General features: G+C 44.2%; 1 protein-coding gene across 1 annotated transcript in view; it reads left to right on the plus strand.

Annotated features, from left to right (window-relative positions):
* The first annotated feature begins 5,545 nt into the window (after window positions 1–5,545).
* The window catches only part of SLC22A3 (solute carrier family 22 member 3), a 38,132-nt gene continuing 17,044 nt past the window's right edge, over window positions 5,546–26,633 (plus strand). Inside the window, exons 1-3 of the mRNA XM_056853312.1 lie at window positions 5,546–5,999; window positions 17,373–17,476; window positions 18,611–18,765. Coding sequence (XP_056709290.1) covers window positions 5,583–5,999; window positions 17,373–17,476; window positions 18,611–18,765 — 676 coding nt within the window. The 5' untranslated portion in view covers window positions 5,546–5,582. The remainder of the gene's footprint in view (window positions 6,000–17,372; window positions 17,477–18,610; window positions 18,766–26,633) is intronic.

The following is a 26,633-nucleotide window of genomic DNA, read 5'->3' on the forward strand; positions in this document are numbered from 1 at the left end:
ATATAGCACTTAACAGCGGCAGCAAAAAGCACTGTAGTGCATTGCTAGGAAGGAATACAGAGAAGTAACCTGCCAGATGGTCACAAATGGGTCAATGAACAGTTTGAGCCAATCATCAAAAAATCAGCTCCCTGTTCGCAACCAATGAACGGGATGTGAGCCAAACAAGCAGGTGCTACAGCATCCCTAACTGTGCCTAGGACCCAAACCCATTGTTTTCAGTATTCAAAAGCAATATGCTCAGTGCAATTTTTATATGGACTTCAAGAAATAGAAAAGAAGTGAGGTGTTGCACTGGTGCATATTCTCTAAAGAAATGCTGTGAAAGAGGATAATCACTTTTAACAAATTGCTTATCTCACAAGGAGTGGTGTGTTTGGACATGTAAAGGTACCCCTGCTCTCCAGACTACAATTCTCCTGGAGTAAATAATTGCTTTGGAAAGGGGATTCTGTCGTATTTTAGCGCTTGGTTGGCCACTGTGTGAAAAGACCACTGGACTTGATGGGCCTTGGTGTGATACAGCATGTCCTTTTCTTATGTTCTTGTGTTCTCCCCCTTCCTAGCCTCCACCTCCCCTAGCTCCACCCCCCAAATCTTTGGGAATATCGCAACCCAGAGTTGGCAATCCTAGGTGTCCGGTTGTACTTTCCTACTTATTCCTTAGTGGACTACGTTAATTGTCTGAAAATACTTCTAAATATTTCTAACATTTTGTAAATATTGAGTTTTCTCTTTTTTTTAACTATCTTCTTAAACTTTTAAACATTGAGTTTAACTATGTTAGGATAGTGCTAGGCAGAAAATTTGAGAGGATAGTCATTCCTTGTCAAAAATATATTAATTTTCTTCCTTTGCTATTTAACTTCTGCACTTTTTCATTTGTGAACATCTGCTTTGTTTGCGTCCTTGTTTCTCTTTTTATTTTTAGGTTTCCTTTAGTGTTTTTTTTTTTTTAGGTTTCCCTGTTCTTTTGCAGTCCAAGATTATACTAAAGTGTATATTTACATTAGATGAATGATTACTCCATCCCTGCAAAAGCTTAAAATCTATGAAAATAATAACTGAGGTTCATGAAGGGCACCAATATGTTTACTCACTGTTCCTGAAAGTGGGAACCCTGTGGATATAGTTGATGGAAAAATGATATTTCCCACATTTCAGGGTTAATCTGCAGTTTCTTCAGTTGACCCAGAGGCATGGGAAACATCTAAGTCTACTGAGTGTTGCCACCTTTTGGAAAATAAATGAAAAGGCAGAATGAGAAAAAAAGAAACAAGGCAACAAATAAGCATCAGCATAGCCATGCTGCCTCTTGAGAGTAATTTTTCCATGATTTACAGAGCAATTTTGTGGGGCACTTGTGCCACGATGGACTGCAGTGGCGTCACTGTGGCACTGCTAGTCCACTCCCTAAAGGGTATGGTAATATGGTGGCCAGCAGGAACAAAGAGTCAGTAGCTGGCTTTCCGTGATTGCAACTGCATCAGCATCCCCGACAACCGCGCCGCTACATTCCTTGGAAGTGTTGTGGTGAGGCAGTAGGGCCATAATGGGCAAGGCAGCCTGAACCCACCACGGGGGCCAAGCCAAGCACCCATCAGAGCCTAGGGGTGGAAAAGGGCATGGCCAGTGAGGCCGGCTCGCTGTCACCTCCCTTGCTTAAAGGGTCCAACTCCCATCACAAGTCTACGGGCACCTGCCAGGGTTTGGCATGGGCTCCAGCATCCCCCCCACAAACATCCCAAGCCCATACAGAGCACCCCAAGCCCATACAGAGCACCCCAAGCCCATACAGAGCAGCTGACGCCCACACCTTGGAAGGGGAAGGGAAAGATGCTGTGGGCAGTCTGTGCAGTTGTGGGTGCTCTCCACTCACTGACCGCTGCACCTTCCAGTGGGACACCCATACTGCCAAGGGCACACCCACACCAACCCCCGTGCCACCCCTGCTGGTGGTGGAGCAGGAGGGGGCCCACCAGCACCTCCAACAGGTCCCCCAGCAGCCTTTCGAGGAGCACCTCTCCCTCCTCTACATCCCTCATGACAGCAAGTAGCCCCTCCAGGTCCCTGGAAGCAGCTGTGATTGGTCATACCATTAGTTGACACCCTGAGCTGCTTGGGCTATATGGACATGGCTACTGCAGTGGGGGGGCACTCAATGGGAGCTTATGGGCTGCACCATGTTTTTGTTGGTGCAGCTTTGCGCCTATGTCAGACAGAATTCCCAGGCTGAAAGGGCTTAAGGAGCGGACTAAAATGTCCTGTGATCCACCTACGACGACGTGATGCAGAGGCCTACGTCTGAGTCAGGGGGGTGCACAGCCGCAGCAGAGCTTCACCAGTTCCTATGAGCAGTGCAGCGGCGCTGGGTCCTACCGGCATATCTTGGCAATTCACCAGCGTAAGGGTCAGTTGGCTCCCTGAGCCAATTTGCACCCCCCGTAGGATTATGCTTTTAATGGCCAGTGTTTGGTGTCTATTTTTTGACAGGAGCAAATATGAACTTCAGGAAAACAACTGTGTTTGCAGAAATGGTACAGAAGAGAAGGGTTAACTCATCTTGAGTACCACATTTGCAATCCCAGTCAGGAATTCATAAATCTTCTGTTTGCACAGAGCTCCTGTTATAATAGCTAGTTTGGCCCTAACTCTCAGGTTTCCATTTGGGGGAAGTTAAGGGATACTAATGTGAAGAAAATGACTTTTCCTACTGAATACCTGTTTTAATTAATTAATTAATTAAAACATTTATACCCTACCATTCCTTGTGGTTCAAGGCAGCTGTGAGGATTCATTACATTTATAATAGTCATGGGATTGGATCATGACAATGGATGCTCAGTTATCCACCATTTTGGCTCATGTCTTTCTCACACCACTTCCAACTTAAATAGCAGTGTCTTAAAATAAAAAATAATATTTTGTGTTGTAAATTATGTAGCTGGTGTCTTTGTGTGCCTTATTATAACAGCATAACTTGCTGTCCACTAATGACAGCTGAGCTGTCTTGATCCAGATCAATTTAGGCATGTGTGTTCCTGCATGGCCTGGTGGAAAGTGTTATTTCTCTCCCTCTAAAAAACTTCTTTTAAAACTTTTAAAACTTTAAAATGCTTGTTCTCTAACGGCATAGATGGAACAGCGGCTGCAAGCAGCAACACAAAATAAATGGCACTTGCTTATTTTTATTTATTAAAATATTTATAGTGGTGGGAACCTTAGGGGGATGTGACCATGTCTGTCCGGGAACAGACTCAGACACTGCGGCCTCAGGCGTCCATCCTGGCCTCTAAAGCCAGTGGTGACGGCCCAGGCTCGGAGGTGGAGGCTGCTACGTTGGGACCTGGCCAAGCTGGCGGCAGCCCGGTGGACACTGTGGCGGCATCGGGCCCCACCCTGGCACCTTGGCCCTTGCTTGGCCCCCGGGCAGGGCAGCAGGAGGGACCCCTAGGGTGGGACATGTGTCAGGCCATGCGCCCCAGCAATGCTTTGCAATTCTGCAAGCAGTTGATCGACGGGCCAACGGCAGAGCAGGGAGGAGGAGTCTTGGGGGGCTTTCAGGAAAGAAATAGTGGTGGGAGGGGAAAGTGAGATCCCCCCCCCACAAACCTGGATGGTTTCTTACCATGAGAGTGGGCCTGGCTCAATGGCTAGCACAATTGGGCCATAGTTTTCCTAGGTAGAGGCTGCTGGGGAGGGAGAGGGAAAGCTGAAGACAGAGGGGCAGATATACTGTATGTAGGTTGGCTGGAAGGAGAGAAGGAAGCAGCCAAAGGGATAGACTATAAGGGCTTTCAGGAAAGGGAAAGAGGAAATAGTGGGAGAGGGGACATGAGATGCCTCCTGCAAGACGTTATGAGTTCCCACTTGTGGATATTAATTTATAAAGTTATTTTAGTTTTCCATTACTACAGTAATAGGTCTTGTACTCGTGAAATGAGGGAGAGAAGCATTGTGGATTGTTATAAAGTAGTGCCCTTTCTTAATTTCTGCCTCCCAAGTAGGGTTGCCAACCTCCAGGTAATAGCAGAAGATCTCCTATTACAACTGATCTCCAACCGATAGAGATCAGTTCACCTGGAGAAAATGGCTGCTTTGGCAATTGGACTCTATGGCATTGAAGCCCCTCCCCTCCCCAAACCCCACCCTCCTCAGGCTCCACCCCCAATATCTCCCACCGATGGTGAAGAGGGACCTGGCAAGCCTACTCCCGAGTGCCACCCAAGTGTTGCACTTACTACCTACGGCCATCATCAAGTGAGAGTTTAGTTGCATGCTTATGGCGTGAGTCCCAGGCTGAACTGATCAAACGGAAATAATTCAGACAAAACTGTATGAAAAATTACAGCTAAATATTTTATTGCTTTGTAATAATAACCACATACACTAACATGTTCAATCATTTTAATTTTGAAATAAGTGAGTAATAACAATATTCCCCGAGAGCAGATATTGAACAAAACGGACACTGAAACAAATTAAAGAGATAATGACAGGGGGGAAAATACAAAATCCTAACTTATCAGCACCTGTAATCCATTAACTAAATAGTTATATCCTGAATCTCTCAGGAACAGAATGAATTTCTACCTCCTGAACTTACTCTAATCTCTAGTACAGCGGTTCCCAACCTTTTTTTGACCAGGGACCACTAGGACTTTTTTGTTCGGTGCAGGGACCCCAAGGTCCAAAGTAAAAATTCCGAGAATTCGAAAATAAACTTTAATCATAACTGTTAGTTAAACATTAAACTTAGAACAATATTTGAATATATATTTTTATAATAGAGAACTTTGAATTGAACATATTAATTTATTATGGGTTTATAACTTTGTTTCGCGGATCTTAATTTAGTTCTCGCGGACCCCCGGTTGGGAACCAGTGCTCTAGTAGCAAGGACAACAACCTTAGGAGGTTACTGCAATTGACAGTGATATTTCTGCTAGGGAAAGCAACAATGCCGCCTTTACAAAGACGGCAAAACCTTCTTTTTTCATTTTTCTTTTCCAGCCTTCCCTTTCCTCGGAGTCTTTTCTCCGCTGAAAAGCCGTTTCCCAACTGACCGGCGCCCCAGCATTCTGCTCCTCCCATTCAAAAGAACTGAAATTCTGCGCTTGCGATGCTTCAACCCAGGACTGACGTTTAGAGGAAACATCTGCGACCCTGCTGTATATACTGCTATTTTTGATCACCTGGCCCTGAAGGGTTAACTGCTTTGATTGCATAATCACCCATTCTGGACAGATAGGAAACATACGCCCCTTCTTTTCGGGCTGGCGTGTTTGCCGGCATTATAGTGAAATCCTAAATTGCCACGAGCAAACTTTGTGCCAATCCACAGGATAACGTCCTGTGGGAGTAACTGTGCTCTGTCCCAGCGTTGCTTATGTTACTTGATTACATGTGTGCGGGGCGAAGGAGAGGGGGAGTGTGTGTGAGAGAGAGAGAGAGAAAGAGAGGGGGAGAAAACGCATGCAAGATTTATAGGAAGTACAAGCAGTGGTTACAAAGTTTGAGAACTGTAACGCTGCCACCTCTTGGATTCAACTGACTTCACCAAAAAAAAAATACTGTCTACAATGCCGTCTTTTGATGCCGTTTTAAAAGAGGCTGGGGAATTTGGAAGTTTCCAAAAGAGGGCCTTCCTTCTCCTCTCCCAGACTGGCGTAACGTTTTCATTTTTATTTGTTGGAATTGTATTTCTTGGGCCGAAGCCAGAGAGCTTTACGTGCAGGCTCCCCTACGCGGCAGAAATTAGTGACCGTTGTGGATGGACTCTCGAAGAGGAGTACAATTTTACCCGTCTCGTTGGAAACCTGGTGAATAGTACTTATGGTCATCAATGCCAGGCTTATGACATAAAATGGAATACCACCTCCGTCAGCTGTGCCAGTCCGCTGGCTCATCTTACCAATAACAGCTTGGGCAGCGCGCCACTTACTGCATGCCAGAATGGCTGGCTATACGAACAGCCTCATGCAACTATTGCCAGTGAGGTAAGAGAATTCAAATCGTCCAACAAATATTCTGACTGTTTGTAGAGGACTGTAAAATGCATGGGAGTAGAGGGCTAGAATGCAATTTAGGGAGGGCTGACATCTCTGATAAAAGCAGTTTCTATGTCCTCCTATTTCCTTCACATTAGCCAGGGTCACAGATATTCTTAAAAGGCACTGCCCATGCTTAATGCGATTAATATGTTAGGTAATGCCAAAACGGTTCCCATTTGTAGTGACGCTTTGAGACAGGGGAGTATAAAGAGAGACAAGGCATTGTAGATATTGGATGTACAGAAATATGAACAAAAGGATCCAACTGAAAACTAAAGCAAGATAGTTGCATAGAAGGACTGGCTGTATGTTCGATCTCCGAGATGATCTCAGTGACCGCATCTTTGTATTAGTTATCTGGATGAGTTTGATGGAATTTCTCCTCTGGCAATTTGAAATTCAGCCTAGATCAATTTTCATTGCCACCATAACAAAAATAGAAAAATATGATCATGTATCAGCAAAGCCAGCTTCTAAAATGATAATAACAAAACAAACATCATAAAACGCGAGGCAATAAAAGACGAAAAATGCCAGTAACTGTGTTGGTGCATTTGGATAAAATCCAGGCAGTAGAAGTAGCCTAATGTCTTTATTAGGTTAAGACACAAAATAGTGAAGTAGCTTTTGAGTTTCACAGAAAATGTCCATGATGGTAAGCAAAATTTAAAAAGGAGGGAATAGGGGGGAAAGCTGCAAGTATAGGCCCGATCTACATTATGGGATGGTCTTAGGGGGCCCTTGGCATATTACATTTGTACCAAATGCAAAAGATTTACAGCCGTACTACAGCTGTACTATACTGTAATAAAGAAGCGATGAAAATATAAAAGCAAGTAGTTATTCAGATCCGCGGCAACTGGAACACACAAATCCTTCTTGATTAGAAGTCAAGAAAAACATGGTTGTCATAATGTTAGCAAACCCAGAGATTAATCTGAGGTTATGTTCTAGGTATAGAGTCAATAGAAGCCACATTGTGAAGCATTACTTAGTGCTGATTTGGTCTCCTACACCCAAAAATGTTCATATGGAAGACAGGTCTTTACTTCAGGTTGCCAGGTCCCCCCTCGCCACCGGTGGGAGCTTTTTAGGGCAAGGATGTGGCAGAGGTCTCGCATGCGTAGCCAGGCGCAATGCGATTACATCACTTCTGGGTTTACCCTGGAAGCACTGCATTGCAACGGGATGCTTTAGCACTCAAACCCCGTAGCATTTTGGGGGGTTGAGGGCTAAAGTGTCCCTTCATGATGCTGCGCTTCCAGGGGTAAACCCAGAAATGATGTAATTGCGTTGCAAGCGGCCATGTGCGATCACCACACCGAGGAGCCCAGTAGATTGGCAGGTGATTGCTTGCCAATCCCAGCAACCTGGCAACCCTACCTTTACTATGTCCTGCACCAGAATCATTATTTTTTCAAACCACACCCAACTGTTTTAATATTCTACCTGGAGAAGAGTTCTGTGGTACTCAAAAGCTAGCTTACTACATATGACTTTCAGTTGGTCTTAATAAGGATATTGTAGTACTGATGCTAATAAAATACCAGTTATCCCACTGTCAGTTTACTGCATGGGCATCAGAGTAATTTTGATGATACTGAGATTGTAAATGGATACAATATGCTCCAAATTCACTGTTTTTCAAAATTTGTGCCAGCAAACCATGGACAAAACTGGGGACCTAGGGGTTGGGAGCTGGAAGTAGCTAGGAATATTGATGGTGAAGAGGGAGCTCAAGTCCCGAAGTCACACCTTAGACCAAGGGAGATGCAGTGAGTTCCAGTAGCCACAGGCCATGTCTATGGTACTGGATCTCCTTTCTTCTGAACTGGGACTGGTACGCTCTAGGGCACCTCTACATACCTATGTGGATAGTCATGCTCTGCATTCCTAAATCGAATTTTAGCCATTGGCATAATTTTCAAAATCTGAGCATTCATTAATGACTAGCCAGTAGAAAGTAAGATCACAGGAGATGAATGAGATCAAGAATGCAGATTATACCATTGATTTAGATAATACAGATCTGGAATTTGAACCCAAGGTTAGCTTGGTCCATTGTAACCACAGTAGTGTCCTCTCCTACTACATGTTTACACAAGATGGATCTATACTTGATGCAGTCAAATAGCTGGCTCCCAGGAGGGCAAAAGGCATTTTAGGATTCCACACAGATAGAATAGTTTTGCTAAATTCCTCGTGTAGTGATGCTGAAACATCAGTATCTATGATGTTCTGGTGTAGTTGATGGGTTGTAATTTATACCCATGCAGTATATTTGAAACATTGCTGATACAATGCTGAGACATTAGTTGTTGGAAGTAACTCAGCTAAAGCCTGTGTTATTCCGTCCCCCCACCAGTGAGCCCTGGGAATAGAAGAGGTATGCTTAAAGATCTTTAGCAGAGAATTCTCAGCACTCTCACAACAGTATAATTCCTAAGATCTTTTCAGGGAAACAGTGACATTTGAAGTCCTATAAAATGGATATGGTTTTATATCATAGAGAGGCAAAATGCATTTCTGCTATAAGCCCTTGTTTGTTTTCCCTTGAGGGTTCTTTGGATAATGAATACAGAATGTAGTGTCTAGTAAAATGGATTTTAAAAAGTTAACGGGAACCTAATGATGGGTTGGAGGAAAACTCCACCCCCTGCACTGTTCTCCTTTCCGTTTCTGTGTTAGTCTGATTTTAGTTGCAATAAAGAAGTTGTGTTACATTCTGCAATTCATGTGAGTACAGAGATTTACTTTTATCACCACAGTGAGATCACAAAATAGTGATTAAATAGTGATTAACACTAAAATAGTGTTAAATCCAAATCCATGTCGGATCCAAGCTTCCATGAAACAGAACTTTACTGCCTTCCCCAGTATTCCCCACCAAAAAGCTGCCGCTGAGGACCAAACTAGATGTTATGGGTCAGACCTGTGACCACCGTACCATTTCAGAGAAGAATATGGCCATTTAAAAATGCCATGAGTCCCCCAGGGAATGTGAAATAATGCTCAGGAACCAGGAGGCGTTTCTGACCTGCATGGCCAAATTAGACCTTATGGCAGCCATGGATCCCACCTGTGGCTCCCGACACCATTTAAGAGAAGATTTTGGCTATTTAAAAATGCACCAATTATCTCTTACAGATTTTGCTTATTTGGAAATTTACATCAAGGAAAATAATCAAAAGCTCATTCCTGGCATTGTTTTCTTAACCTTTCTATGGGGAAAAATTATTACTCTGCACAGATTTACCCTTTTCAGGAAGTGAGTCAACTTTCAATAATATTCTCTTACTGACTAGAACCACCTTGCTTCTATTTGGAGAAAGGACAGGTATTTTAAGATTAAAAAATACAAATAAGTATATTTACATTATGTTCTTCTAGATACTGAGGTTTTTCCTTCCGGGAACACATATCAATTAATTCTTTAGAGAATCAGAATAGTACTACTTTTACTGGAATGTGGATGGGAGGAGGTTGCCATTAGAGAACAATGAAAAGTGAAATCTTTGATTGAATCCTACTTTGTTTCTCTTCAGAAACGTTTGGTTAATCATTACAGATCAAATATGGCTGTGATTTTTCCTTAACAGAATAGGAGGATAGATCAGAATCTATGTGCTCGATGTGCTCACAAGAAAAAAACAAGGAGGATTTAGTTAATATATACTAACTCTGATATACACCAGAATTTAGTGCAGATATCAGCAGCTGGATGCTCTGGAACCAAATCCAGCTTCCTGAGCGCTGGTACCAGCTCTGCAAAAGAGAACGTGGAAGAAGCTGCGATTATGATAACAATTCTTGCTGTTCGTCCATCAGGGGAGTGAGCGGGAGAGGGGGGGCACCTAGCGCAGTCGTTCTGGGCCCATAGCCCTGTTGGCGTTTGGAAGAAGTATCAGACACCCCAGAGGCGAGTGAATACCGCAGAGTCAGCGCGTGTTCAAAAGTGCTATTTGATTTCACAGTGTCAAAGTGCTTCGCAAAGCATCCACTTCTCTCAACCCACACACAAATACATATATGTTACACTTTTATACATTACTGGCACAATCTCCCAGCCCATCAGCAGTTGGCTGCCTGGTCTCCAGGACCATCTAGCTCAGTCCAGTGCAAGCCAGTTTGTCTGCTCAGTCATTGAGCTGTCATGTGACCACCAATCACCTGGCTGTCACTTAGATCTTTTCTATCTGCTTGCCATGCGCAGTCTTACATGTCAACACATTAGCCCACTACACTATATCCATTCCTCTGAGATCTCATTCTATAAATCTAGGTGGCGGTCCAAGCTGTAAATACATCATTTTGTAGAGTAATAAAAGAGCTGTGGTCATATGCCTCTCAGTCATGAATGACTTTTTATCACTCTTCAGGTTCAGAATGGGCTTTTTACCGTTTGTTTGCCTATAGTTATTGTGTGAAGCTGCGACCTCGCGGGCATCGGGCCAGAGGAGTCTTTCCCTCCACCGAGCCAACTTAGAGGTGCCTCCTCAGCCTTAGACCAGTTGGAAAGGGAGTCAGAACTATCCTCCCCCTCCGTGGCTGTCAGCTTGGCCTGTTGGCAAGTGACCTCTGGCCAGCCAGGGGCTGGAAATCTTCCTCGGCCTCCACTTGCTTAGCTTCCAAGATCTGTCATGATTGGGCTATACTATACAAATACACATCCTGGTCATTACATACTGCTATTTACTTGTTCATTAGTCAATAGGCAGCTCTCAGTCAAAGAGCAGCCCAGTAGTACGGAGATCAGATAGAACCAGGTTTGCTAGTAATGCTGGGAGATTTTGATGGCAGGGGTGGGGAAGGATTAAGTTGGGAGAAAATGTGACGTCACTCCTGGGTGATGCTCTAGGAATTTTTTCCAGTCTTTATGGTGGCCATTTCCGAGTTGCTTTTTCACCTACTCTTCAGCTGGGGCTGAGAGCATGGGTTTACCTGCAGCAGGTGGGTAAATATCAAGGACAAGGCTATATAGAGCATGTAAAGGGTTTTCTTCTAAGGCTAAACACAAGTGTGTCAAATTCCCAGAGCACACAGGCTGTTTGGGTTTTGGTCAAACTATAACTAGAATATTGTCGAAGGCTTTCACGGTCAGAGTTCATTGGTTCTTGTAGGTTATCCGGGCTGTGTGACCGTGGTCTTGGAATTTTCTTTCCTGACTTTTCGCCAGCAGCTGTGGCAGGCATCTTCAGAGGAGTAACACTGAGGGACAGTTCAGTGTTACTCCTCTGAAGATGCCTGCCACAGTTGCTGGCGAAATGTCAGGAAAGAAAATTCCAAGACCACGGTTACACAGCCCGGATAACCTACAAGAACCAATATAACTTGAATCTTTACACTCGGTCCTCCAGGAAGGATTCATTATGGGCCTCTGTCTACAAAAGCTTTTAATAGTCTGTACTAAATTCATATGTCCTTTTGGGCATGGCAACTGGACTGCCAGAGGAAGATTATTTGGATATCAACAAAATATTTGATACAGTCATTTATGAAACATTAGTATTTCAAATGGCCAAGGAGGAATTTAGACCAGCCATTTTAAAAGTTTCCACTTTACATGTACATAACTTTTGTCGTATCTAAGAACATGTAAGAAGGGCCATGCCAGTATCTTTTTTTCATGTACTTTTTATCACATCAAATAATGAAGTGGTGGTGCCTGTTATGATCAGGAAAGGAGCTAAACCAGGCCTTCACAGCCAATACAGGGGTTTCTACTTGACTTTGTAAATCAACCAAAATAAATGGGGGGTGGGGAAACCAAAGTGGTCAGATGAGGACTGCATATGCTCCAGGAGGCATGCAATCTTGAGATCAGATGAGGGTCAGTGATTAATATAAGAGTGGGGAGGGAAATTAGCCTGCTCAACACCCTGAGAGCTTACAGAATCTCATGTGTCTCTGTGTGTGAAGTGCCGTCAAGTCACAGCCGACTTATGGTGATCCCTTTTTGGGGTTTTCATGGCAAGAGAGTAACAGAGGTGGTTTGCCAGTGCTTTCCTCTGCACAGCAACCCTGGTATTCCTTGGTGGTCTCCCATCTAAATACTAACCAGGGCTGACCCTGCTTAGCTTTTGAGATCTGACGAGGTCAGGCTAGCCTGGGCCATCCAGGTCAGGGCACAATATCTCATAGGCCAGGTTATTTTGGAGGAGAAACTGCAAGTTCCAAATTGTCCCTCTTCTCTCAGGTCCTTGTAGCTCCTCAGTTTATCAGTTTCTAAACAGCTTTTATTTTTAAAAATTGCAATGGTTACAAAAGTTTTAAAAAACAATCCAATTAAAACAGCCAATAAAAAAAGGTAAAGGTCCCCTGTGCAAGCATTGGGTCATTCCTGACCTAGGGGGTGACGTCACATCCCGATGTTTCCTAGGCAGACTTTGTTCATGGGGTGGTTTGCCAGTGCCTTCTAGGGCTGTAAAAAAAAAAAAAATTCGGTACAGTTCGGATTCGGCCGAATTTGGCCCTTGTGGGTTCGGTACGTGCCGAAGTCCGAACTCCCCCACTTCGGATCCGTTCAATTCTGCGGGAATTCAAAGTTCGGAAAAAAATTCGGCCGAATAAAGCCATTAAAAACACAATCGCGCCTTTCCGCGGCTCTGGGGGGGGCATTTTTGGGCTTAGAGGTCCCAAACTTTCAGCAGAGCTTCAAAGGACGTATATTGAAAGACTCCCCAAGTTTTGTAAAGATTGGGTCGGGGGGGCTGAGATATGGGCCCTGAAAGGGGTCCCCCCCACCCTTAATGTGTATCTCTCAGCAGAGCTTGCCGCCCACGCACAAAGCTCCCAGCCCCGACAAACAGCTGATGAGAGCAAGGGGGGGCAGGTGCTAAGAACTTTGCAAAGCAACACAACTGAAAAGCAACACCTTTGCAAACATGCAAAGGGCGGGGCAGGTGTGAAGAATTTTGCAAAACAATACAACTGCAAAGCAACACAAGCACGCAATGCAACACCTTTGCAACAGTGCAAAGCAACACCTGACACCTGGGAGTTTGCATACCATGGAAAGGGACAGAGGCAGCTAGCTATGCATAATGAGCAGGAGGGGGTGGAATTTCTCCTTTTGCATCGGACTTGGGACCAGGCAGATGCATTCTTTAAGTCACCATTTGAAAACCAGTTTTGAGCAAGCATCAAAATAACCTAACTGATCTTATGAATGAGGAAAAACCTGAAGAATAAAAATGAAGCCCCCCCTCAAACCAGGGAGAGAGAGACTGGAAGGGGAACACACACCCCAGGCAGAACCGGCAAAAGCCCCCTTTGGCTTCCCCCCCACCCACAGAAACTGCTCCCTCCCCACACACACACACAGACTCTGCTTTCCCCCCCACACACACACAGAAAAGAAAAATTATAGATTAAAGCCCCCAAAGGGGTCTTACTGTGGCTGTCTTCTGTTCCAGCAGGAGGGGCTGGGAGGCTGGGTAATCCAATATGATTCCATTTGTATCCAATATAAGATCCATATGTATGCATCTCTCGAGGGTGATCCATTCATCCCAATAGGGAAAAGGGGAAAGCCCATATCTCGGGGGGCCCTGACCCAATGTTTACAAAACTTGGGTGGTCTCTTAAAAAGCCTTGTCTGAAGCTCCGCTGAAAGTTTGGGGTCGGCACACCCAAAAATGTGCCCCCTGCAGCCACGGAAAGAGAAAAGGGGGGGAGCCGATATTTCAGCCCCCACTGAACCCATCTTTACAAAACTTGGGTGGTCTCTTAAGAGGGATTCTCTGAAGCTATGATAAAAGTTTGGGGGCTGCACCCCCAAAAAAGCACCCCCTGCAGCCACAAAAATGGAAAAGGGGGGAGAGGAAAAAGGGGTGGAGCCCATATCTCGGGAGCCCCTGACCCAATGTTTACAAAACTTGGGGGGTATCTTAAGAAGCCTTGTCTGATGCTCTGCTGAAAGTTTGGGGTCGGCACACCCAAAAATGCGCCCTCTGCAGCCATGGAAAGAAAAAAGGGGGGAGCCCATATCTCGGGACCCCCTGACCCAATGTTTACAAAACTTGGGTGGTCTCTTAAGAAAACTTGTCTGAATAGCCCCTGAAAGTTTGGGGTCTGTACCCCAAAAAATGCGCCCCCTGCAGCCACGGAAAGGAGCGAATGTGCACAAGCACCCCCTCACACACACATGAGGATTTCCCTCTCTATCTCTTTCCCTGGCCGGCCGCACATCAGCTGATTCCTCCAGTACTCAGTCCTGACTGATTGGCCAGAAGAAGACCCAGCTTGGCCACCGATTGGCCGGGGGAGGAGAATGCTGCTTACTGAAGGTTATGCTGCTTACTGACGGCCCCGAATTGGCCGAATTTATTTGCGAACTCCCGAACTCGCTGAATTCGCCCCCCCCGTTGCCCGCCAGTTTTGAGTTCGGTTCCTCCCGAACTAAAAACCGCCGAATCAAGGGAAATTCGGCTGATTTTCAGTTCGGGCCGAACTGAATTGACAGCCCTAGTGCCTTCCCCAGTCATCTTCCCTTTATGCCCAGCAAGCTGGGTACTCATTTTACCGACCTCGGAAAGATGGAAGGCTGAGTCAACCTTGAGCTGGCTACCTGAAACCAACTTCTGTTGGGATCGAACTCAGGTTGTGAGCAGAGCTTGGACTGCAGTATTGCAGCCAATATCAACAATTAATTAAAAATAACACCACTTCCTGTTATTAACATAAATCCCCTCAACTTAAAAGACATTAACAATGAACCATCATGAAAAGCCTGATAGAAAAGGAAAGTCTTCATTTGTCTCCTGAGATACAAATGAGGTGATAATTAGGTCTCCAATTACTGTGTTGGTATATGGAGAAAGTCCAAGTTGGCAGATCTTAAGAAAAGAGGTGGTACATATGGGAGCTAACACTCCTTCACAGTACACATTTGAAAAGCATATTCTCGTTCAACTATATCAGGATGAAGAAATGTATCAGCACAGGCATGCTTACACACCTCCCCTCATGTAAGAGCTTATGCAGGTGCATTTTTATGTGCTGGCAATCACTGTTTGGAGTGCATGGGATCCCTCTCGCTGTGTATATAGGCCCAAAATCCAGTTACTTAAAATACCTGCAATTAATCTTGCATGGATGCCATATACCTACCATTCATATAAAAAAATGTGGGTTTCCACACACTATGTGCATGTGGAAATCCACCTCAAGTATAGATGCTACTGGATTAAAGTATGACATGGAAACTGGCCCAAGGGGGGAGCCCAAAGGGGGAGCCATACAAGACACAAATAATCTAATAATGATTTATTTATGCAGGAATTCCTCCAAGTCGTAATTCATTATTTTCATCAGTGACCAGGATGAAGATTATAGAAGTGTACTGATGAAACATGTTGCTTTTGTGTTGACTGACAGTAGTTTGGTTACTTCTAATACTTTCCCATATCTATTGTTAACCAGTTGCTCTCTTGGAAAATCAGTATTAGACAAGCTCTTTATTACATCAATATCCTGAAAGCAAAATTGGTTTAAACTTCCTTTTAAAACTGAATGGGCTAAATCTACATTGTCAGTACTTGAAGTAATCCACCGATGGCACCTAGAGAGCCAGCGTGGTGTAGTGGTTAAGAGTGGCAAACTCTGATCTAGAGAACCGGGTTTGATTCCCCAGTCCTCCACACGAGCGGCGGGCTCTAATCTGGTAAACGGGGTTGGTGTCTCCACTCCTCCACATGCAGCCTGCTGGGTGACCGTGGGGCCAGTCACAATCCTCTCTGATCTCTCTCAACCCCATCTACCTCACAAGGTGTCTGTTGTGGGGAGGGGAAGGGAAGGTGATTGTAAGCCAGTTTGAGACTCCTTAAGGTAGAGAAAATTGGGGTGTAAAAACCAACTCTTCTTCTTCCTATTTAAATTCAGAGAATGTTTCAAACTCCATGTTACATGGTTGACATTGACTGGATTCTCTATTTTTGGAATGTTGTTTCATGAAATCTTCAGGATTACAACTACAAACATTGCTTCAATGCCTTGAGTAGCTCTGTTAAGCACACTGCAGAATCTTAAAGTTGGGTCCTAACACTAACCAGACGTAGGGATGGCTCCTACGATCAGCAGAAATGTAGAAGTTTGCTGTATTCTCATCGCCCCAGTTGTCCCATCTGACTCCCAGAAAAAAGATCCCTGTGGTTGTGAGATCTGCATGGATTGATAGCCACGTGGTTTAGGGAGCTGCGGTGGGATGGGGGAAATGAATTAAATTGCCATCTCTTTCAACAGCACACTTGGAAGTGGCAGGAAGGGTGATTTTGCACCTTTCCCCCTGCCCATTGCAGCCCTCCAACCCATGTGGTTCTCAATCCACATGATTCCCGTGACCCTGGGAATTACCTCTGGGAGGTTGGAAGGGACTGCATGAGATTCACATTCCTCCCATGACTAGTAGCCAGGATCCAACCCTTTATTATTTCCTTCTCAGTAATGTGGCAGGAGATAGCAGCACACTGGAAATGCAGGCAATAGTTATTCTGCAAGTGTATGTGATCAGTGCTTTAATTTGTTATTTTATTCATGTAGATACAATTGTGCTAAGTGTGCTAACAACTTTGCCACAGACTAGCTTCAACTTTACTGCTAGTAAATGTATTGTTATCTGCTGTTAATTTATTAGTTGAGGAGTATCTGGAGCCTTGAGATGATAAGAAGAGACTATGGGATTTAGACTATGGGACTAAGATATGATGGGACTATGTAGAAAGCAGTGCAGTTTCAGGTTCCATGAGGAAACACTGACTGGAAATCAGAATTCTATCTCTGCTCACCAAAGGAGAGGCTCTGGGATTATTTTATATTATAAAAGAAGCTAGAAAAGCAAATTGTTTTATTAAAACTGAGCTTGGTGTTTTCATTTGTGACACTATTCTGAGTTTTGGCTTGTAGGCTTGGGAAGGGATTTTTTGTAGACTGAAGGACTTGGGGAAGCAAAAGAGAATTTTTTGTTCATTGCCGAATCAATATGATGGCCGGTCAAGTATTTTAGCTTTCCTGTAAGTTATCAAGTAGTGAAATATAATAGAGCTCTTACTAACACTTGTATCTCTGGCAGCCTGTAAAAACAAAAAGCAGATCATACCTCTAAGCACATGAACCAAGCATGACTGCCAAGATGCTTTAAATAGTTTGCTTTATTAGATGGGGTCCTGTATATGCCCGAGGATAAAAATAATTTACAATATGACATGTACATTGCATCAAAATGCATCTCTGTAACCTCTTTTTAGAAGACTGGACTACACTGTTGAGTAAAACGTCTGCCTCATCTATGAATCTTACTCTATCTTTTGTTTCTTTCCACAGTATAACCTTGTTTGTTCCAAGGATTGGCTGGTGGATGTGACACAATCTATTCTCAATTTGGGGTTCCTAATAGGAGCATTCACTCTAGGCTATACTGCAGACAGGTACAGTTTGCCTATGGATCTTATTCTTTTAGCTGCTGCTAAGGGCTTAAACTAGGGTTGCCAGGTCCCTCTTTGCCACCGGCGGGAGATTTTTGGGGCAGAGCCTGAGGAGGGTGGGGTTTGGGGAGGGGAGGGACGTCAAAGCCATAGAGTCCAATTGCCAAAGCAGCCATTTTCTCCAGGTGAACTGATCTCTATGGGCTGGAGATCAGTTGTAATAGCAGATCTCCAGCTATTACCTGGAGGTTGGCAACCATACTAATCCTAGTTGTGAAGAGGTTGGCTATCATTACTAAAACTTGGTTTACAGGTAAGCCTCTTACTTCCTTGTGACTGCAAGTCCCTGTGACAATAGCTTGTTAAATATAATGTGTAGTTTGAGCCTGAGGGACCACATGTCATTTGCCTAGAGGGCAAAACAGGCAAAAGTTGTTAGGAAATGCTTGTAGCACTCTTTAACCAACTACACAGATTGGGTCCAGAATCCTCGCCCTGTGTAACAGTCAAGCATAAGTTGCAGGTTCTCTTCAATTTCTGCATTCGTCCCTCCCCTCCCCAAACCCCACCCTCCTCAGGCTCTGTCCCAAAAAACTTCAGGTATTTCCCAACCCAGAGCTGGCAACCCTAAGGATTAGGGAGGAGATGGTGGAACTTTATGAGAGGCCTGATTCCTAGGCTTCACATCCCAGAAACTAAGCACTTGTTAAATATTACTACAAACCAGCACAAACAGTGCTGAAATATCCATCTTGGCATTAGGAAGAATTTTCTAACAGTTAGAGCGGTTCTTCAGCGGAACAGACTTCCTCGAGAGGTGGTAAGCGCTCCGTCTCTGGAGGTTTTTAAGCAGAGGCTAGATGGCCATCTGTCAGCAATGCTGATTCTATGACCTTGGGCAGTTCATGGGAGGGAGGGCATCTTGGCCATCTTCTAGGCATGGGGTAGGGGTCACTGGGGGTGTGTGGGGGAGGCAGTTGTGAGTTTCCTGCATTGTCCCAACTCTATGATTCTATGATCTATCGTACTCCCCTCCCTGAGAACGGTACCTTCCCGGACAACCAGTTTAAAATCTTTTCAGTGTAGAAGGGAAACTTCACACATTTTCGAAACAACCTTTTGTTCTTTCCTCTACAGATACGGCAGAATCTCCACTTATCTCTTCTCCTGCTTTGGAGCAGGCCTGTGCGGTCTCGTAGTGGCGTTTGCACCAAACTTTACAGTATTTATGATATTTCGCTTTCTGCAAGGTGTATTTGGAAAGGGAACCTGGATGACAAGTTTTGTAATTGGTAAGGCCCATGTGTCGTTGGTTCTTTCTCTTCCTGTGGGGGAAGCTGGGATAGCAAGTGGAATTGGGTTACGTTACGGGAATGTTCAGTACGAAGTCATTGGGCTGCACTGTGATTCCTGCTTGAGAGAGGGAAATTGCATGCAAAGGGATAGTTCATTCAAGGGCAAAACATTCTATTACTGTCCTGGAAGCATGCATTAATATAACAGGCTATCTATATCTGCTGTTGTGACACCCATCACTATAGTTTATCAGCATGCTATACTGTTAAGCTTGAAGAAGTAAGGCCAGGTTGTGATGTGTGTAGAGGAACAACATAAAAAGGGCCCATCATGTAGAAGCGGGAATGCTGAAAGGTGCTTCTGTTCTTGCTCCAGCGCAATGACCAGCATCCGCTGCAGTTCTTCCACCCGCACAATAATACAGGCATAGATTAAGTCGTGACCTCTTGTTAGCAACCGGTCTACCACAGCCATGACTAGGAACTACAATGGGGACACGTTCAGCCTGTGTCACTGTTTTTTCAGACTGGGCTTCTGGGAACCCTTGGAGTCCAGTGGGTCCACAAGAGTGCTTCAGGGAATCTGTAAATCCTTTGAAGGACAGAGGGTGAGCCCTTCTCATGTCCATCTTGCTAAGGAGAAAATGAAGCCCTCTCAGTTTTCCAGGGATGGGGGTAGGGACTCTGTCTCAGGGGCTGGGGATGAAATCAGCTTCCCACCCTTAAGAAGGGAGGAAAATCTTGGAGCTGCCACCACTCACAGTCACCTAGCTTCCAGATTACCTTGGCATACGAGGCAGAAAGCGTTCTGATTCCAATAGCTGAGCCCTAGAACTAATTGGCCGAGTATCACCAAAGACCTACAGTCCTACTACAGTCATCACTGTTACTTCAGGTATAAAACTGATGTCGTTTTCACAATGTGAAGGATGTCAGTGTAGAGAGAGAAAGATGCCATTCTGTGACCATTTGAAGGGGTTTCCAACTGAAATATCGGAAATTCAGGTTGTGGGGCACTGGTATTTGTATATTTCTGTGAGCAGCTTTGAAAGTTTTTCCAGTCTCTTTTCCACCCCTGTTCACCTGGCATATGATTAGATTAACCAATAAGGAAGTTTCTTGTTCTCTGTGACACAAACTCCCTTCCAGTTAAGGAGTGAGATTGATTCAAACTTGAGAGGAGAGGAAAACTTGGGAGTCTATGCAACATTTTAAATCAAAACGGAGTTCCCTGGGTTGCTGAAGTCTGAGGGCTGTTGGTGCACAACAGAAAGCAGGATTACAGCCGAAATAGATTTTGCTGTAATTGTCCTCCAGCCTCCCTCCATGAGATTCTCTATTTCCTCATCTCACAGTACAGATGTGATGTTTCACGGTACCTTGGATCATTGTGAAGTTGTTTTCATTATTGTTCCTAATACACTTGTTTGAGTTTTCTTTGTGAATTTTCTTTGGTTTCAATGGAAAACCTGTTTCTGGCTGGAAGGTTTTTTTTTTTTGTTTGCAGTTAACTGTGATGAATTTTTGGAGGGGTGTACCTTTTAGCACAGGGATCCCCTGTGCCAAAAACCAGACAGACAAAAGAAAATACATCCATTTTAAAGTTCTCACTCAGACACAGGGAAATGTAAATTGGCACGACAGTAAGATTTTCCTATTTTCCTATGATCCACAGGGGATGGTAATGTCTATTTTTAAATGAAAAGGCTTGCTAGTAGAAAAAAATGTTTCAAGTCCAGGAGCATGGCACATCAGGGAACAGAGTTTAAATCTCCTCACTTACACACTGCAGTTTACACTTCCTACTTTCTTTACATGTGGACATAGTTTGCCTATCTTTTTCCTCCAACTGGAACTAACAGCAACTGGGGGGGTGTGTTTCAGGGAAAAGGCACAACTTATTTTACATAAAATTTAAGATCCTGAGAGATAATAACATGTTAGAAGAGTCCTGCAGGATTACTGGTCTATCTAGTCCAGCATCTTGTTTCACACAGTAGCCAACTAGTTACCTTGGAGGGCTTAAGAGGCCAGGTTCTTCCACTGGTGTTGCCTTCTAGCAGTGGAATTCAGATGTTTACTGCTTCTGCATATGGAGGTTCCCTTTAGTCTCTGTGGCTACCAGTCATAGATGGACCTACTCTCTCTGAATCTCTCTAAACACCCATTTAAAGCCATCCATGCTAGTGGCGGTCACTATGCCCATTGGCAGTAAATTCTGCAATTTAATTGCTCTTTCGGTAAAGAAATATTTCCATTTGTCTGTTCTACATCTATTGCCCGTCAACTTCATTGGGTGCCCCTCAAGTTCTAATATTATGGGAGAGGAAGAAAAAAAATTCTCTCTAGCCACTTTCTCTATCCTATGCATAATTGTATAAACCTCTACAGTGAAATGTCCTAGTCTCTTTAACTGTTCCTCATAGGAAGTTGCTCCAACCTCTTAATTATTTTGGCTCTTCTGTACTTTTTCCAGCTCTACAATATCTTTTTTGAGATATGGCAACTAGAACTCTATATAGTATTCCAAATGAGATTGCATTTAAATCAGCCGTTCTGTCTCTCATACACAGAGAGACGATCTGACTCTTCCTCATCATTAATCTGTCACATGTCATTTGGTTTTATGTGTGTATGTGTCTGCATGTATGTATCTGTAAGGTACTGTAATGGGAAGAAAAGCTTTAGCTTCCGCCTCTGTTTCCTTCTGCTGAGTCTGTAAAGCAGGCAAGCTGTCTGGGAGGGGGGAAATCTGTGCATCGCTGATTCTCTGCTGTCCTGCCTGTCAGCTAACATAAGCAAAGTGTTTCAACAGTCTGTGCAGCCCTGCCTGCCTACCAATAGGTACAAGCAAAGCTTTGCCTCTGTAGAACAGTAACAGCTCCAGTTAACTAAGTACCTCACATGAACAAGACCGATGCTTATATAGAAACAGAAATCTCTCCCCGAGTAACTGAGGCCATTTATGCAGGGATATTTAGCTTGTGATCCTTGCTGCACTGCTTCCTTTGCATTATTCATGATTTAAACAACCTTTAGAAGTCACTTTGCTCCCGCCTCATTCTTTCCCTGCAGTTCTAGGATGCTGTTTTATAATGAATTTAAATTCTGCTTCGAGGCAAGAGTGAAGACCCCCCCCGTCATTTTCATGCATAGTCCTAACTTTGGGGTTTCTCTCCCCATGCCCATCCTGGTTTCTCCCTCCCACATGTCTGTCCCTCCCATCCAACCCCTTCCCTCAAAGTGAGTGAAACCTTCATGAAATGTGCAGGAAGACACTAACCAAAGAGAGGCTGGAAGGCAGCTTCGGACAAGGAGCTGCTGAGGAAAGGAGGAGAGGAATACCCAACTTTTCAAAAGCACATGCACAGACAGGGAGCAGTTCTTTTAAGAGCTGACCCACCCCCTCCAAGTAAACTGCAACAAAGCTGCTTTTTCAGGAGGAGGGACTCAGAAGCTTCATGATTCAGTGGAGATGCGTAATTAATCTCAAGGTACTCCTGGAATTTCTTGGGGGTGGGGAAGCCCTCATGCATATGATGTTTGAGAATTCGGATCAGAAAACTGCAGCAAACCAAATACAAACTTCCCCTGCCTAAATGACCTGAGAGATAATAATTGTCCCAAATTGAAAATTCTGTATAAAAATGCCAGCTGGGATGGTACTGGTTGGCATTTGGCAGACTATTTGCTAACTGTCCTGGACTGGACAATGTCAGGGACATGTCTATTGAGCCAATCTTTCCCCTCGCTGGCCTAGAAAATGAAAGCAGACACAAGGTGTCAGAACCATGGTAAAATATTTTCACTCATTGCCAAATATTAGAAATGGTTGCAGTTGTTATTATGTTAACTGTATTAGACAATGGGAATAATAATCTTGATTTAATTATTATCCAAATACATGTCACTATTTAGGTCAAGGTAAATAATTACATTTGGATAAATGGAGTCTGGCTAACTATCAAACTACATCTCTTTCTAGCCTCTCTGATATTTTTGCAGCTTTAAGGTTGCCAGTCTCCAGGTGTGGCCTAGAGATTCCCTGATATTACAACTGATCTCCAGATTGCAGAGGTCAGTTCCCCTGGAGAAAATGGCTGCGTTGGAGGGTGGGCTTTATGGCATTATACTCCACTGAGGTCCTTCATACTCCTCAAACCCCACCCTCTCCAAGCTCCACCCCACATTGCCAGGAATTTCCCAACCTGGAGTTGGCAACCCTATTTTTGTTTCACATAGTGCAAAACAAGTTCAAAAGCTATACATATGGTTATATATACACCACCACCACCACAACTACTACTACTACTTAGGTTTGCTAGCAATGGGTTATGAAATTCCTGTAGCTTTTTTTTGGGGGGGGGTGGAGTCTAGGGAGGGCAGGGACATCAGCAGAGTATAATACATAGAGTCCATATTCCAAAGCAGCTATTTTCTCCAGGGGGAACAGACCTTTGCCACCTGGAGATCAGTTGTAGTTCCAGGAGATCTTCAGCCACCACCTGGAGGATGGCACCCCTACTTCACTACTACTACTGTGACTATTCCTAATACTACCACTGCACAAACAATACTTGCTAGGACAGCATTTTTACTGCAACAGAAATTTCAAGGTACAGTGTGTCGAGGAGAGCCTCCCCAGCCTCAGCCAGGCAGGGTCACCTCATTTATGAAATGAGCCCAAAAACAAAAGTTGCTTTCAAAAGAAACCAGAACACTGGGTTCAGGACTCCTCCTTTGCCCAATGGGTATTGCTGCCACCAGCCCTTAATTTAAACATCCAGTATCCCCAGGCAGAGGTTAAGGACAGCATCTGCCTGCTGGCTCCAAATCAAAGTACACACCTCTCCTGCAGGGTAGGGACCCGCCAGGTGAGCGTTGCACCAGCAAAAAGATTTAGGGTTTAGTAGGTGGTTTCACACTCTCACACACACACAAGGCACTTGGATTTAGGCTTGGAATCCCAAAGTCAAAAGACACAGCCAATTAAAGGCTAAAGATTTATTCATAAGATTTGGGCTGGTTACAGGAAAGAAAGGTTTCATGAAGCATTAAGCAAGAAAATAATAAAACATTTTAGCATAGCTAACTTATACATTCTAATTTCCAAGGTTCAAAGTTTGGCAAAGCTTCTTCAGCAACGTTCAGATATTTACCAGTTTCAAGAGTTGCTTTCAGCATACAAGAGTTCCACAAGTTGTCCAAACGTTTCTCCAAAAGGTCAATCCGACCGGAGTTTCCCCTCCAGGCCAAAATCAAATGGGGATTGATGTCGCAGGCACAGCCTTCCCGCTGTGCCCCAAGCAAGCACGTTTGGCTCAGGACTGGTCTGTCTTTATATTCGTTTTCTCAATGGCATGAGCTCAAAGGGCCAATAAGAAAACGAAAGTAATTTGTTGTGAATTAATCGCTTGGTCAGAATGCTGACTCACTAATTGATGTATCCAGATGTTCAAGCTGCAGTGTCCAGCACCGGAATGTCATCATAAACATTAAGATAGTGGCTGACCGATTAGTTGCTCATGACCTCCAATTCCAAGTCCAGCACAGGTTTCTCAAGAACAAGTCATGTCAAACTAATCTTATCTCCTTTTTTGAGAAAGTTTCTACCTTGCTGGATCAGGGGAATGCTGTGAACATAGTTTATCCTGATTTCAGTAAGCCTTTTGATAAGGTTCCACATAATATGCTTGTTGACAAGTTGGTGAAATGTTTGGATCCTATTACTGTTAGGTGGATCTATAACTGGTTGAGAGATCGCACCCAAAGAGTGCTTGTTAATGGTTCCTCATCCTCTTGGAGAGGAGTGACAAGTGGAGTGGCTCAGGGATCTGTCCTGGGCCCTGTGTAGTTCAACATCTCTATAAATGATTTGGATGAAGGAATTGAGGAGATGCTTATTTGCAGATGATACTAAATTGGGAGGGGTAGCAAATACGGTAGAAGACAGAGCCAAAATGCAGGATGATCTTGACAGGCTGGAGAACTGAGCTAAAACTAATAAAATGAATTTCCACAGAGATAAAGTTCTGCACTTAGGTAGGAAAAAATGAAATGCATAATTATAGGATGAGGGAGACTTGTCTTAGCAGTAGTGTGTGGTAAAAGGATCTAGGGATCTTAGTAGACCATACACTGAACTTGAGTCAGCAGTATGATGTGGTAGTTAAAAAGGCAAATGCGATTTTGGGCTGTTTCAACAGAAGCATAGTGTCCAGATTATGCGAAGTGATGATATCATTTACTCTGCTCTGGTTATCCCTCACCTAGAGTACTGTGTTCAGTTTTGGGCACCACAAGAAGGATGTAGACAAGCTGGAATGTGTCCTATGAAGAAAGGTTGAAGGAGCTTCGTATGTTTAGCCTGGAGAGGAGACAACTGGGAGGTGATATGATAACCATCTTCAAGAACTTGAAGGGCTGTCATAGAGAGGATGGTGTGGAGTTGTTTTCTGTCGCCCCAGAAGGTTGGACTCAAACCAATGGGTTGAAATTAAATCAAAAGAGTTTTTGGCTAAACTTTAGGACGAACTTTCTCACAGTTAGAGCAGTTCCTTAGTGGAACTGGCTTTCTCGAGTGGTGGTGGGCTCTCTTTTGGAGTTTTTTAAGCAGAGGCTAGATGGACATCTGTCAGCAATGCTGATTCTGTGAACTTAGGTAGATCATGAGAGGGAGGGCAGGAAGGGTTGTGTCAGTGTTTGGCTCTTGTGGCCCTTTCTTAATTGCTGATCGCCACTTTGGGGTCAGGAAGCCATTTTGCTCCAGGCCAGATTGGCCAGGGATCCTGGAGGGGTGGGTTGTTTTTTTTTTTTCATCTTCTGGAAAAGTAGGGCTTTTCATAGCATTCACTGATTCCCACTGACACTGAACTTTGCTTTAAAAATTCTAAGGATGCATATAGACATAATAAGTTAATGTTATCTTTTCTCCCAAACTGAGCTCAAGGAAAATTGATTCTGCAAGTCACAAATTGACCAGAACTGTTAACATCACTAAACCACCTCCTTCTGCCTCCCCAAGCCATTTTTAGCATAAAAAAAAGATTCTGCATTTTTTTTGAGGGGACATAAATATACTTGTGTTATTTTAGAGAAGGAAAAAGGCAGATAGCCCACCTAAAGCATGGAAGGAGGTCCAAGCCTGAAAAATCATTTCCCCCCCCCCCCCCCCACAAGAACAGCCAGGCAGGAAAAAATATGGTCTTGTTTTGAAGGTGTTAGTATAAGCAGTTTAAACTATACAAATGTCGTTGTATATGACAATAATATATATAGCAAACCTTGCACAGCATGGATTTCATAGGTGAATGAAAGCCAAATTACATGTTACATTTTGCATGTGTTCCCAACTGGACTTAGGGTTGAAAGCCTCCAGGTGGGGCCTGGAGAGCTCCCAAAATTGCAACTGATCTCCAGTTGACAGAAATCAGTTCACCTGGAGAAAATGGCTGCTTTGGAGGATGGATTCTGGGTTTTATACCCCACTGAAGTCCTTCCCCTCCCCAAACCCCACCCTTCCCAAGCTCTGCCCCCCCAAATCTCCAGGAATTTCCTGACCCCAGAGCTGGCAACCCTAGCTAGCAGCCATATTGCAGCTGCATGTCCCCTGTGGCAAAGCTGCATAAAAGGACCACAGGAGCCTGATTCAGATTGGGATTGTGGCATGAAAACAGGGGGTCCTTCTTTCTCCCCTTGCATCATTTTTCAGAGCCAAAATGGCCTGCCGGGCTGTTATTGGCCCTGTTGGGGAACTGTACCCGCAAACATTCAGTGCAGTACTCTGATGGGGCACGTAACAGCCTCTTGGCTGTTTCAGCTCTGGAAAATAGGAAGAGCTCCTCCTCCCCCATGCAGTGGTCCCA

The sequence above is a fragment of the Euleptes europaea genome, chromosome 7 (assembly GCF_029931775.1).
Source record: "Euleptes europaea isolate rEulEur1 chromosome 7, rEulEur1.hap1, whole genome shotgun sequence".
NCBI classification, from domain to species: domain Eukaryota; kingdom Metazoa; phylum Chordata; class Lepidosauria; order Squamata; family Sphaerodactylidae; genus Euleptes; species Euleptes europaea.